We start from the raw sequence: 13694 nt of genomic DNA, 5'->3' as shown, positions 1-13694 counted from the left end.
CTCCACCTGAAGAAAGCTTTGAGAGCCCTGATGAAGGAAACAACAAAGAACAAACTGAAGAGCGAGCACCAAGCAGCATGTCAGCCAAATCAGTCCAGTCGCATGTTTCTGAAATATCTATGAAGTCTGCAGAGAGAGCACCAAGTGCTTTGTCAGCTAAATCAGCAAAGTCACATACTTCAACAAAATCTATCAAATCAAAAGCTTCTGAAGTTTGTTCTGTCAAAAGTACTGGCCCTCCTGACGAAGGAGATGATGAAGAGGAAACCCAAGAGAGAGCACAGAGTGCAATGTCAGCCAAAACTGCAAAGTCAACTATTTCTGCCAAATCTACGAAGTCAAATGGACCCAATGATCCAGCTGAGGAAAATATATCTGATCATGAGGAACATGTAGAGAGAGCTCCAAGCAATTTGTCTGTAAGATCAGAAAAATCAGCAAAGTCAAGTCTTTCTGCAACATCAAGAAGATCGAAAGTTTCTGAAGTTCCCTTGGAAGACACAGCTGAGAATCCTGAGGAAAGCGTTGTTGAAGGGGAGAGTGAAGAGAGAGCAATGAGCTCAATGTCTGTCCAGTCTGTTAAATCAAATATTTCTACAAGGTCAAATAAGTCTAAATGTTCTACTCGTGTTCCACCTGAAGAAAGCTTTGAGAGCCCTGATGAAGGAAATGACAACGAACAAACTGAAGAGCGAGCACCAAGCAGCATGTCAGCCAAATCAGTCCAGTCACATGTTTCTGAAATATCTGTAAAGTCTGCAGAGAGAACACCAAGTGCTTTGTCAGCTAAATCAGCAAAATCACATGCTTCTACAAAATCTATCAAATCAAAAGCTTCTGAAGTTTGTTCTGTCAAAAGTACTGGCCCTCCTGATGAAGGAGATGATGAAGAGGAAACCCACGAGAGAGCACACAGTGCATTGTCAGCCAAAACTGCAAAGTCAACCATTTCTGCCAAATCTACAAAGTCAAAAGGACCCGATGATCCAGCTGAGGAAAGTATATCTGATCATGAGGAGCATGCAGAGAGAGCTCCAAGTAATTTGTCAGTAAGGTCAGCAAAATCAGCAAAGTCAAATGTTTCTGCAACATCTCGAAGATCGAAAGTTTCGGAAGTTTGCTTGGAAGATGCACTTGAAGATCCTGAGGAAAGAGTTGTTGAAGGGGAGAGTGAAGGGAGAGCAATGAGCTCAAGGTCTGTACAGTCAGTTAAGTCTAATAAATCTGCAAGGTCAAATAAGTCTAAATGTTCTGCACATGTTCCACCTGAAGAAAGCTTTGAGAGCCCTGAGGAAGGAAATGGCCAAGAACAAACTGAAGAGCGAGCACCAAGCAGCATGTCAGCCAAATCAGTCCAGTCACATGTTTCTGAAATATCTATGAAGTCTGCAGAGAGAGCACCAAGTGCTTTGTCAGCTAAATCAGCAAAATCACATGCTTCTACAAAATCTATCAAATCAAAAGCCTCTGATGTTTGTTCTGTCAAAAGTACTGGCCCTCCTGATGAAGGAGATGATGAAGAAGAAACCCAGGAGAGAGCACACAGTGCATTGTCAGCCAAAACTGCAAAGTCAACCATTTCTGCCAAATCTACAAAGTCAAAAGGATTCGATGATCCAGCTGAGGAAAATATATCTGATCATGAGGAGCATGCAGAGAGAGCTCCAAGCAATTTGTCAGTAAGGTCAGCAAAATCAGCAAAGTCAAATGTTTCTGCAACATCAAGAAGATCCAAAGTTTCAGAAGTTTGCTTGGAAGATACAGTTGAGAATCCTGAGGAAAGTGTTGTTGAAGGGGAGAGTGAAGGGAGAGCAATGAGCTCAAGGTCTGTACAGTCAGTTCAATCAAATACTTCTACAAGGTCAAATAAGTCAAAATGTTCTGCCCGTGCTCCACCTGAAGAAAGCTTTGAGAGCCCTGATGAAGGAAACGACAAAGAACAAATTGAACAGCGAGCACCAAGCAGCATGTCAGCCAAATCAGTCCAGTCACATGTTTCTGAAATATCTAAAAAGTCTGCAGAGAGAGCACCAAGTGCTTTGTCAGCTAAATCAGCAAAGTCAGCAAAGTCACATACTTCTACAAAATCTATCAAATCAAAAGCTTCTGAAGTTTGTTCTGTCAAAAGTACTGGCCCTCCTGATGAAGGAGATGATGAAGAGGAAACACAAGAGAGAGCACAGAGTGCAATGTCAGCCAAAACTGCAAAGTCAACTATTTCTGCCAAATCTACGAAGTCAAAAGGACTCGATGATCCAGCTGAGGAAAATATATCTGATCATGAAGAACATGCAGAGAGAGCACCAAGCAATTTGTCAGTAAGATCAGCAAAATCAGCAAAGTCAAATGTTTCTGCAACATCAAGAAGATCGAAAGTTTCAGAACTTTGCTTGGAAGATGCACTTGACAATCCTGAGGAAAGAGTTGTTGAAGGGGAGAGTGAAGGGAGAGCAATGAGCTCAAGGTCTGTACAGTCAGTTAAGTCTAATAAATCTGCAAGGTCAAATAAGTCGAAATGTTCTATTCATGTTCCAGCTGAAGAAGGCTTTGAGAGTGCTGATGAAGGAAATGTCGAAGAACAAACTGAAGAGCGAGCACCAAGCAGCATGTCAGCCAAATCAGTCCATTCACATGTTTCTGAAATATCTATGAAGTCTGCAGAGAGAGCACCAAGTGCTTTGTCAGCTATATCAGCGAAGTCACGCACTTCTACAAAATCTATCAAATCAAAAGCTTCTGAAGTTTGTTCTGTCAAAAGTACTTGCACTTGTAATGAAGGAGATTATGAAGAGGAAACCCAGGAGAGAGCACAGAGTGCAATGTCAGCCAAAACTGCAAAGTCAGCTGTTTCTGCCAAATCTACTAAGTCAAAAGGACTTGATGATCCAGCTGAGGAAAATATATCTGATCATGAGGAACATGCAGAGAGAGCTCCAAGTAATTTGTCAGTAAAATCAGCAAAATCAACAAAGTCAAATATTTCAGCCGTGTCCAAGAAATCAGAAGCCTCTGGCATTTCTACTGACCATGTTGCTGATTCGCCTGAAAAGGCAAATGAAGAGGAGGTCAGTGAAACCAGACCAGCAAGTTCAGTGTCAGTCCATTCAGTCAAGTCAAAGGTTTCTGAAAGATCAGCTAGGTCAAAGTGTTCAGCTGACGTTTCAGTTGAAGAAAACATCACCAGACCTAAGTCACATGCTTCCACAGTATCTATAAAATCAAATGCATCTAAAATTCCTCCTGATTCTAATTCTCCTGACGGGAGCAAGGATGAGGAAGACAGACCAGAGAGTGCATTGTCTGTAAAGACCGTCAAGTCACATATTTCTGCCAGATCCAAAAAGTCAGAATGTTCTGATGTTCCAGCTGATGAAAGGTGTGAGAGCCCATGTGAAGAAAATGATGAAGAGCAAACTGAGGAAAGAGCAGCAAGCTGCATTTCACTCAGATCAGTTCATTCTCATGTTTCTGAAAGATCTGTTAAGTCACAGGCCTCCATTGTTACAACTGATGATGAAGCTGAACTTGAGGAAACTACAAAGAGAGCCCCTAGTGCCCTGTCAGCTAAATCAGCAAAATCGCATGCTTCGGCAAAATCTAGAAAATCAAATGCTTCTGAAGTTTGTTCTGTTGAAACTACTGGCATCTCTGATGAAGGGAATGAAAAGGAGGAAGCTCAAACGAGACCACAGAGTGCAACATCAGCCAAATCCACACAGTCAGCCATGTCTGTAAAATCAAGTAAGTCAAAAGTCTGTGAAGTTTCTTCAGAAGAAAACGCATCAAATGATGAGGAAACTGCACAAAGACCACCAAGCACCCTGTCAGCTAGATCAGCCAGATCTGCCAAATCAACACAGTCACATATTTCTGCAAAGTCTAGTACGTCAAAAGCCTCTAATACTCAAAGGGAAGAGACTCAAGAGGATACGACAGAGCGAGCACCAAGCAGTGCCTCTGTCAAATCAGCGAAATCTAGAATGTCAAATGCTTCAACCGTATCAAGGAAATCAAAAGCTGTTGAAGATGGCGCTAACATTGCTGATGAAAACACTGAAGAAGACACAGAGGAGAGAGCAATGAGCTCAGTGTCTGCCAAATCAGTGAGGTCAAATGTAACATCAATATCTACAAAATCAAAAGCTTCTCACGATCCTCAAAATGTAAACAATGAAGAGGATGGTGGAAATGAAGCTGAAGAAAGTGTGGCTGATTGTGAGGAAACCGAAGAGAGGGCACCAAGCACCATGTCAATCCAATCATTAAAGTCAGATCTGTCCCAGAAGTCCAGGAAATCAAAAGTTTCAGAAAGGACAGCTGAAACACACGGTGAAGAGGCAGATCAAACTGAGAGGACTCCAAGTGTTTTGTCGGTAAAAACAAATGTTTCATCAAGAACCACAAAGTCAAACGTATCTGAAATTAGTGAAAGGACTGATGTAAGAACAAGAAGTGCAATGTCAACAAAATCAGCTAAATCAAATCAATCGACAAAATCAAACAAATTAATAGCTTCTGAAATCCCTACTATAGAAAGTTCGGAAACTCCTAATGAAGAAAATGCTGAAGAGAAATCGGAGAGAGCTCCAAGTGCCAAGTCAGCAAGGTCAAAAACATCAGTGAGATCAAAAAAATCCAAAGTATCTGATGTTCCTGCTGATGAAAACAAAGAGAGAACACTTAGCCCCGTGTCAGTAAAATCCAGTCGATCCAAAATATCGGGCATGTCTGAAATCCCTGCTCTGACAGTTGAGGAAAGTGAGGACAGAGTACCTTCAGCCATGTCATCAAAGTCTAACGTTTCAGCACGTTCAAATAAGTCAAAGGTATCTGAGGTTAAAGACAAGAAAAGCGAAGGGCGGCCAAAAAGTTCTTTATCTGTCAAGTCAAATCTGTCCGTGAAATCTCGAAAATCCAGAGCAACTGATATTTCAATAGGAGAAATTGTGGAAAATAACGAGGAGTCTGTTCATGTTCCTCCTGATGAGAACACCAGTGTTTCTTCTGTAACTGTAAGGGAAGATGTGAGTCCTGAAGATGAGAGTAAACCCATGACTAGTTTGCATGAGGAAGAGACACAAGATGCAGACGATCAAGATACAAAACATGCAATTCCAGAACCTATTACTAAAATTGAGTCCGTTGCAAAATCTGCTGTGTCAGAAACCTGTCGAAGTGGGAAAAAAGGAGATAAACATGGCATATGTCACGCGGATTCAAATGAAAGTGGTATGTCACAAACTCTGTCCAGTTCAGATGTTCCCAAAGAGACGTGTGAGACTCACGCCACTGAAGAATCAAAATCTAATGAATCTAAGAGGATGACAAATGGTCCACTGGAAGCTGCAGACACCGGTCGGAGTGTCAAGGATAACAAAAGTGACAAAAGCAGCAAGCGCAGACACAAGAACCCAAACGTCGAGCTGGTCCCATCTAGCCTTCCAAATGCATCCCCCACTGAGGTTGTGAGTGAATGGCTGAATTCAATACCAGCAGAGAGTGATATGTACAACATGGAGGAATTTCATGAAAACTGTGAGGGACAGAAAACTGGTCACACAATGGAGGAAATTAACAGAATGGAGAATAATGAAACACACGACTCTGCAGCTGAGGGTACAAAAGACACAAATGAAGGAGTTGTAATGAACAGTGTCCCTAATGATGACTGCCAAGCGAGCACAGAGGCCCCAAATGCAGATAATGCCTGTACTCAGAGAGACAATGCTTCAAAGATATTCAACTCGTCAGTACAGGTGATGAAAGTTCTTTTAAATCCAAAGCTGGACAGATGCAACAGTTTACCGGAAATCTCTCCAGTGTATGGACGTAAACTAAGCACTTCAGCTCGGGGTCTTCTGGATTGCCTTGTGAAGTTGCAGTTAATAGACCATAATCCTAAAAATGCAAATGAAAAGGATGAACGATACCAAGAGCTAATGAATATTCTTCAATCTCTTTGGCTTTGTGATCCTCCAAAAAACGAACGCGTGTTAAAGAAGGGTGATCGCCGTTCTGTGGACGATGAATTCAACCATACATCGTCCTCTGGTGTGGATGTCAGCAGTGGCTCTACAGGCTCTGGGAACAGTAGTGATGGCGTAAAGGGTAATGTGTCTAAACCACATACAAGTGCAGATGCGTTAAGGAGAGTACAAGAAGTCTGTGAGGTTGAAGCAGAAGCTCAATGGACATCTGAGAGAGAAGTAGAAGGAATGTATGAGGAAAAACAAAAGGAAGATGATCCAGCAACAGATGAAACAATTGAAGGCGATAGTCCAACAGAACTACCTGAAACACCACCCTCCTCAAACGTGAGTTCAGGAAATGGCAGTAAAATTACGTCTCAGGATCCTGATCCTGTTTGGGTCTTATCCCTATTAACTAAAATAGAAAAGCAGTTCATGACACATTACATCAACGCAATGAGTGAGTTCAAAGTCCGGTGGAACCTGGATAATAACGAGCAGCTTGACATGATGATAAACGAACTGAAAAGTGAGGTCCAAAAACGAATCCAAAGAAGTATAAACCGGGAACTGAGGAAAATTCAGGCTCAAGCAGGCCTACCAAGACCTCCCAAAGACGCAATGTCCCGTGCTTCAACCACACAAACAGATGAGAGAAGACGGAGGCTGAAGATTATGCTCAAACAATCAGTTGATCCCCAAGCAGAAAAAAGTGACGATTCAGCAACAGGCACGTCTTACAGTGACCAGCGGAGTGAAAACGATGATGAATACTGTCCATGTGAAACGTGCGTTAAGAAGAAAATGACGTCAAGGCGGCCACTTCCTGCAGAAGTTATGAATATTGCACCCGTTGCTGTAGAATTTGACCTGAAGAGGATTCTGGTGATGAAGAATGGTGGTCCTGGCAATACACAGGCAGTCAACTGTGCTCACGCTGAAAATGATACTGAAACAAGAGCAGCAGTAACACTTGTAGAAGCAGTTATTGTCAAAGCTGTAACTGAAGTGGAAAGGGATGAAGTATGTCATCATACTGAGGATGTGTGTCAAGATGCAGGTCAAGAAGATGAGCCTGAAAACAAAGATACAGAAGATGCCATCCAAGAATTGACTGAACAGACTGTTGCTGAGGAAACAGTGAAGGCCTTGTCTATAGATAATACTGAGGCAACAAGCAGAACAGAAGATGAAATGGCAGAAAATGAGAGTGGAGACATAGGCACGGTAGAGGATGAATCCATGATAGAGGACGCAGGCACAGCTGAACTGAAGAAGGCAGATGACAATGATGAGGAATTGTCAGAGGAACCTGCAGAAGGAGCAGAGGTTGATGTAGAAAGTCAGACTGCTGTGGATGAGTCCAAAGAAGAGACTGCTGAAGCCACCACTGCTGAAGATGAAAACGCACAAGAAGAGGATGACGAGGCAGTCACAACTAAAGATGAAAATGACAAAGACGAGGCTGTGGAAGCAGAGATGGTTGATAATGATGAAGAGATTCCTGCCGTGAGTGCAGATGAGTCTGCAGATGAGAATGATGGTACAGTCACAGCTGAAGATGAGATTGCTGCAGACAAAGAGACTGCTGTCACAAGTGAAGATGAACTTGAGGAAGAGGCTTCTGAAGCTCCCACAGCCGAAGATGAAAATGCAGCAGTAGAATCCACTGTGGCAGCTACAAGTGAACATGAATCTGACAAAGATGAGGCTGTGGAAGAAGGGACAGTCGATGATGAAGAGGAGATTGCTGCCACAAGTGCAGATGAGAACGATGACACAGCCACAGCTGATGAATTAGCAAAAGAAGCTGCTGAAGAAGCAAGTGAAGATGAGATGGCTGTAGAAAAAGAGACAGGCGAAGACGAGTCAAAGGATGAGACTGCCGAAGATGAAATTACAGCAGACGAGGCCGCTGTGGCTGCAGCAACTGAGCAAGAATCAGACAAAGATGAGGCAGTGGAAGAAGGGACAGCTGATGATGAAGAGATCGCTGCCACCAGTGATGATGACCTGGAGGAAGAGGCTGCTAAAGCCACCGCAGCTGAAGATGGAAATGCAGCAGAAAAGGCTGACGTGACATCCGCAGGTGAACATGACGAGGCTGTGGAGGAGGAGACAGTTGATGAAGAAGAGGAGATTGCTGCCACGAGTGCAGATGAGAACGATGACATAGCTACATCTGGTGAGTCGTCAAAAGAACCAGCTGAAGAAGCAGAAACCGAAGATGATATGGCTGTAGACAAGGAGTCTGCTGTCACAGATGACGATGAATCAAAGGACGAGACTGCTGAAGACGAAACTCCAGCAGAGGAGACTGCCGTAGCAGAGTTAACCGACCATGAATCAGACAAAGATGAAGCAGTGGAAGAAGGGACAGCTGATGATGAAGAAATTGCTGCCACTAGTGAAGATGAACTAAAGGAAGAGGCCGCTAAAGCCACCGCAGCCGAAGAAGAGGCTGATGCGACTTCCACAGGTGGACATGAATCCGACAAAGACGTGGCTGTGGAAGAAGAGATGGTTCATGATGAAGAGGAGATTGCTACCACAAGTGCAAATGATTCTGCAGATGAGAACGATGATGAATCGTCAAAAGAACCAGCCGAAGAAGGAACTGAAGATGAGCTGGCTGTAGAAAAGCAGATCACAACTGCAGATGAATCAAAGGAAGAGGATGCTGAAGATGACGTTGAAGCTGAAGAGACTGCTGTGGCAGCAACAACTGAAAATGAATCTGATGACGAAGAAGCTGTGGAAGAAGACATTCCAGCCACCACTGCTGACGAGTCTGCAGATGAGAACGATGACACAGCCACAGCTGAAAAAAAAGAAAGTGACGATGAGGTTGCTGTAGAAAAGGAGACTGCTGTCACAACTGAAGATGAATCGAATGAAGATGCTGCTGAAGCCACCACAGCTGAAGATGAAAACGTGGCAGACACAACAGAACATGAATCTGAACAGGAAGAGGCTGTGGTAGCATCGGCAGCTGAAGACGTGGAAGAGACGGCTGCCACCAGCGATGATGATTCTGCAGAGAGTTTGGATGGCACCACAAATGAAGATGAGGCCGCAGAGGAGAATGAACCAGCTGTGGAGGCAACAACTGAAGATGAGCTTGTTGTGGAAAAGGAGATTGCCGGTACAAGTATGGACGAACTTAAGGAAGAGGCTGCTGAAGCCACGGCTGCTGAAGATGAAAATGTGGCAGACACAACTGAACATGAATCTGAACATGAAGAGGCTGTAGAGGAAGGGACAGCCGACGATGACGAGGAGATTCCTGCCACGAGTGCGGATGAGTCTGCAGATGAGAACGACGACACAACCACAGCTGATGAATCGTCAAAAGAACCAGTTGAACAGGCAACAACTGAAGATGAGATGGCTGTTGAAATAAAGGCTGATGTCACAGGCGAAGACGAATCAAATGAAGATGAAACTGCAGCAGAAGACACTGCTGTGGCAGCCACAACTGAAAATGACTCCGACAAAGATGAAGAAGAGACTGCTGCCACCAGTGATGACGATTCAGCAGAAGATGCCACCACAAATGAAGATGAGACTGCAGAGGAGAGTCATGTCACAGGTGATGAACTGTCAATGAAACCAGCTGAAGCAGCAACAGCCGAAGAGGATGCGACAGAAAAAGAGGCGAGTGTGGCAAGTGAAGACGAATCAAAGGAACAGACTGCTGATGATGAAACCGAAGCAGAGGACACTGCTGTGGAAGAAGAGTCAAAGGAAGAGCCTGCAGAAGCCACCAAAGTTGAAGAAAATACTGCAGAAGAGTCTGATGAGGCAGCCACAGCTGAGGGTGAATCTGGAGAGGATGAGAATGCCGCGAACGATGAAGATGAAACTGCGGACAATGATAATGCAACAACGGCCGAAGATGAAAGTGCTGTTGAAAAAGAACATGAAGCTAAAGATAACAGTGTTGACGAACAGGCAGATGTTGAAGCTACATCTGAACATGAATCGGACGAAGATGCAGCTGTGGAAGCCACCAGTGCAGATGAGTCCGAGTCAGATGAGAGGGAAAAAGCTGGCAAAGCAATAAGTGAAGATGAAGCTGCTGAAGAAAAAGAGATTGCTGCCACAAGTGAAGATGAAAAGGAGGAAGAAGCTGGTGAAGAGGAAAACACTGCAGAAGATGTGGCAGCTACAAGTGAACATGAATCTGACAAAGATGCGGCTGTGGACGCCACCAGTGCAGATGAGTCCGAGTCAGATGAGAAGGAGACAACTGACAAAGCAACAAGTGAAGATCAGGAAAAAGAGATTGCTGCCACAAGTGAAGATGAAATGAAGGAAGAAGCTGGTGAAGAGGAACATGAATCTGACAAAGAGGAAGCTGTGGAGGAAACTGCTGCTAGCACTGAAGATGATTCTGCAGAAGACATGGATGCCACCACAAATGATGAAGCTACAGAGGAAAACGACAACACAACCAAAGCTGACGAACTGTCAGAAGAACCCGCGGAAGCAGCAACAACTGATGATGAGGTTGCTGTGGAAAAAGAGGCTGCTACCACAGATAAGGATGACGCCAAGGAGGAGACTGTCGAGGGAGCTACAGCCACAGAAAAAGAAAATTCAGATGAAGAGGAAATCAGTAAAGCTGATGATGAATCAAAGGAGGAGGTGGAGGAAACCACAAATGAAGAACTTGAGGAAACGGATGTTAATGAGGAAGCTGATCCCGAATCAGCAGGAGATGAAAGCTCCAAAGCTGCGACTGAAAATGAATCAGAGGAAGAGGGCGATGAATCGGCCACAGATGGAAGTGAAACAGTAACCAACGCGACAACAGATGCAAATGAGACTGCAGCAGAGGAGGATTCTTCAAAAGTTGCAAATGATAATGAATCAGGAGAAGAGTGTGTAGAAACAAAGCCTGAGACTGAAAATGAAAGTGCAGGGGAAGATGAAAATGCAGATGAGGATAAAGTGGATGAAAATAAGACTTCAAGTGAGGCAGAGGATGTTGATGTAGCATCTGCCGAAGAGCTTCACGGCACAGAATCATCTGAGAAAATTGCAGAAAGCAGTGCCGTCGAAGATGTTGTAAAAGAGGAAGAAAAAGATGAAGGAGATGATAATGGATCTCACAATGAAGAACAAGAAGAAGGTGAAACAACTGGTGAGGAAGAGGCTGAAAATGATGGAGACGAATCTGCTGAAAATGAAAGTACTAAGGAGTGTGGAGCAACAGGTGAAGACTGCACAGAAGCTGCAACAACAGGAAATGAAAGTGAAGAACATGAAACGAATGACGAATCTGAAAAGCCTGAAAGTGACGGTGGAGAGGAGTCTGGAACAGAAGGTGCATCTACAGGAGAAGCCCAAACAGGAAAGGAAGAATCCATCGATAACTCAGAAGATGAATCTGCAGATAACAAACTGTCAGCTGTAGAAGAAGAAAATGACATGACAGATGATCGAGAAGATGCTATCACCGAAACAGATGATGAAACAGAAGGGGCAGATGACGTGGTGGAGCTGAAGCCAGATAAGGAAGACGAAGTGGAGGACATCTCGGAAAACAAAGCAGTGGAAGATGAAGATAACGATGAACAGCAAATAAGTGTAACACAATGTGAACGCATCAACATCACAAATGGAAGCCACGATAATGACGAAGATGTCGAAGCCTCCGAAAAAGAAGAAGAGGAGGAAACTTCAAAGACAACCAATGAAGACTGGGGAGAACACCACGGAGATTCGGCTGATGGAGAAGACGAAGCAGAGGAAGATTCAGACGAAGCAGATGACGGAGAGCAAGATTTTACTCCGAGCAAGACGGAGAATCGAGAGGTGCCGAAAAAAGCAGCTGAGAAAACGACACCAATCACACTTGATGCTCTGAGCAAAGTGAAGGCAGAATCTGAGGATGGCACTTACGCGGATGTTGAAGATTCTGAGACTGACGTAAACACCCAAGAAGAAGTTTCAAGCCTCGAATCAAAGACTTCGAAGATGATTTCGTCATAAGATGACTGTGACTCTGCAAAGACTAAAAGGAGGAGAAGACAACAGCTACAAGTAATGAGCAGTCTGAAGTCATTCTTGTTTTAGTCATACCCTCGGGTCTTCCAGAAGAGACCAAACAAGAACTTTAAAGCAAAGAAAAGCAGAATGATTGATCTAGATGATTAGATCTTATTATATATTCGCTAAAGAAACACAAGCACTTTGAAGCAGCATCTCTGCTGCTGGGACTGAACTCATGCACAGCTACTGATCATGCACTTGCATGTAAAAGGAATCATAAAACTTGAATGTATATATATATTTATAAATACATACTGTATGTAGGAGGTTTGCACAGTTTTAATGCAAAACTAAATGGGATTTATTTTCATTATAGTGTTTGTTACATGCTAACTACTGGAACCCCGAGCCTCAGACAGACACTCGGCACCAGTGGCAAAATAAGCTTTATGGACTGTTACATTTATGATTTAAAGAATGTCATACATGCACATGTACTGTAGTGTTTCTTCAAATTACTGCAGTGTACTTACACTACTTTCCTTGCAGGATTAAGCAAGTCTCTGACTGTATTTAAACTTATCCAAAGTATTCTTTGAGGATTTTTGGCTCCAAAGTTAAAATTAAAGGTATATATTTTTCTAGTTAATATTTCTGGACAGCCAGAAACTGTTGATAATATTCATTTTGAATGTTTAATGTACTAATATGCAGATACAATACTGTTGATCTAAAGAACAAAACTGGATGATGATGATTAACATCAGCATCTTCACAGTTCCATCAGGTAACTGCTTTATAGCTTTAATTGACTTCTGTAGCAGCTGAACCAGAACATGTCAGGGTTTTATGTATCATGACAATATGTTCTGTATTTTAGCAATTCAGCAGTGTTTATCAGTAAGAAAATACACTATTCTCTGTGGCACAGAGGTTACTACCTTTGCTGAATGTACTGTATTTATTGTCTCTGAAATAAAAAGTACTTTGAAGTCATTTTTGTTATTCTTTTGTGAGACAATTCAAATTTTAAATAGAAATCAAAACTGTGATATTGATGTTTCACACACTAAACCCACCATTCATGGAAAAAAAATATGTATTGCGCTTAGATGGAGACACTAAGGGTGCTTTCAGACCAATAGTTCACTTGTTCTGGTCCAAATCAGGGACTAGTTTTGTTGCATAATTGCCTAGAGTTGGTTCGTGTTCTTTAAAGTATGTATACAATTCCATATAATGCAAATTACCAATATTGACACTACAACTGTTAATCAACATTGTCGTTCAGAGAGATTTTCTGCACCCTACATTACTAAAAATCAGTTAGTTTGTTGGTAATGATGGATTGTTTTTGCGGGGTTTATAAGATACTTAAAAACATTACACATATCACACACAGTTATAATCAGCTCCTGGTGAAGGTGAGGTATGGTGAATGCGTGCGTGAGTCTGTCTATTGAGACTTCATTCACTCTCCTGCTGTGAGCGCCATTACACCGAGCTGATGGATGTGCCTCGCTCAGAGTTTCCATTCGCAGTCTCCTGTGGTCATGTGACTTACATAATTGGTGTCACTCTGATTGACTGCATAACACCACAGGTCACTCTTCTTAAACCTTACTGAGACAAGGAGACATCATGCAGCCTCTGATGTCCTTTTCACTGCAGGCGCTGTCTGCATGCAACAGTACTTTTGGGATGTATGCTTAATTCACGTCACAC

General features: G+C 43.0%; 1 protein-coding gene across 1 annotated transcript; it reads left to right on the top strand.

Annotated features, from left to right (window-relative positions):
* Positions 1-1793: 1793 nt before the first annotated feature.
* rp1l1b (rp1 like 1b) lies at positions 1794-12577 on the top strand. The gene has a single exon (XM_050057648.1). It carries the CDS (start codon positions 1815-1817, stop codon positions 11967-11969), a length of 10155 nt encoding a protein of 3384 aa, XP_049913605.1. The 5' UTR covers positions 1794-1814; the 3' UTR covers positions 11970-12577.
* Positions 12578-13694: the final 1117 nt, after the last annotated feature.

The sequence above is a fragment of the Epinephelus moara genome, chromosome 12 (assembly GCF_006386435.1).
Source record: "Epinephelus moara isolate mb chromosome 12, YSFRI_EMoa_1.0, whole genome shotgun sequence".
NCBI classification, from domain to species: Eukaryota; Metazoa; Chordata; class Actinopteri; order Perciformes; family Serranidae; genus Epinephelus; species Epinephelus moara.
Note: the sequence above shows the minus strand (reverse complement) of the source record. Positions and strands in the feature narration are given on the sequence as shown.

What these genes read in the sequence shown, in the direction of transcription:
- rp1l1b (XM_050057648.1), top strand. Translation starts at nt 1,815, where the DNA reads ATGAGCTCAAGGTCTGTACAGTCAGTTCAATCAAATACTTCTACAAGG.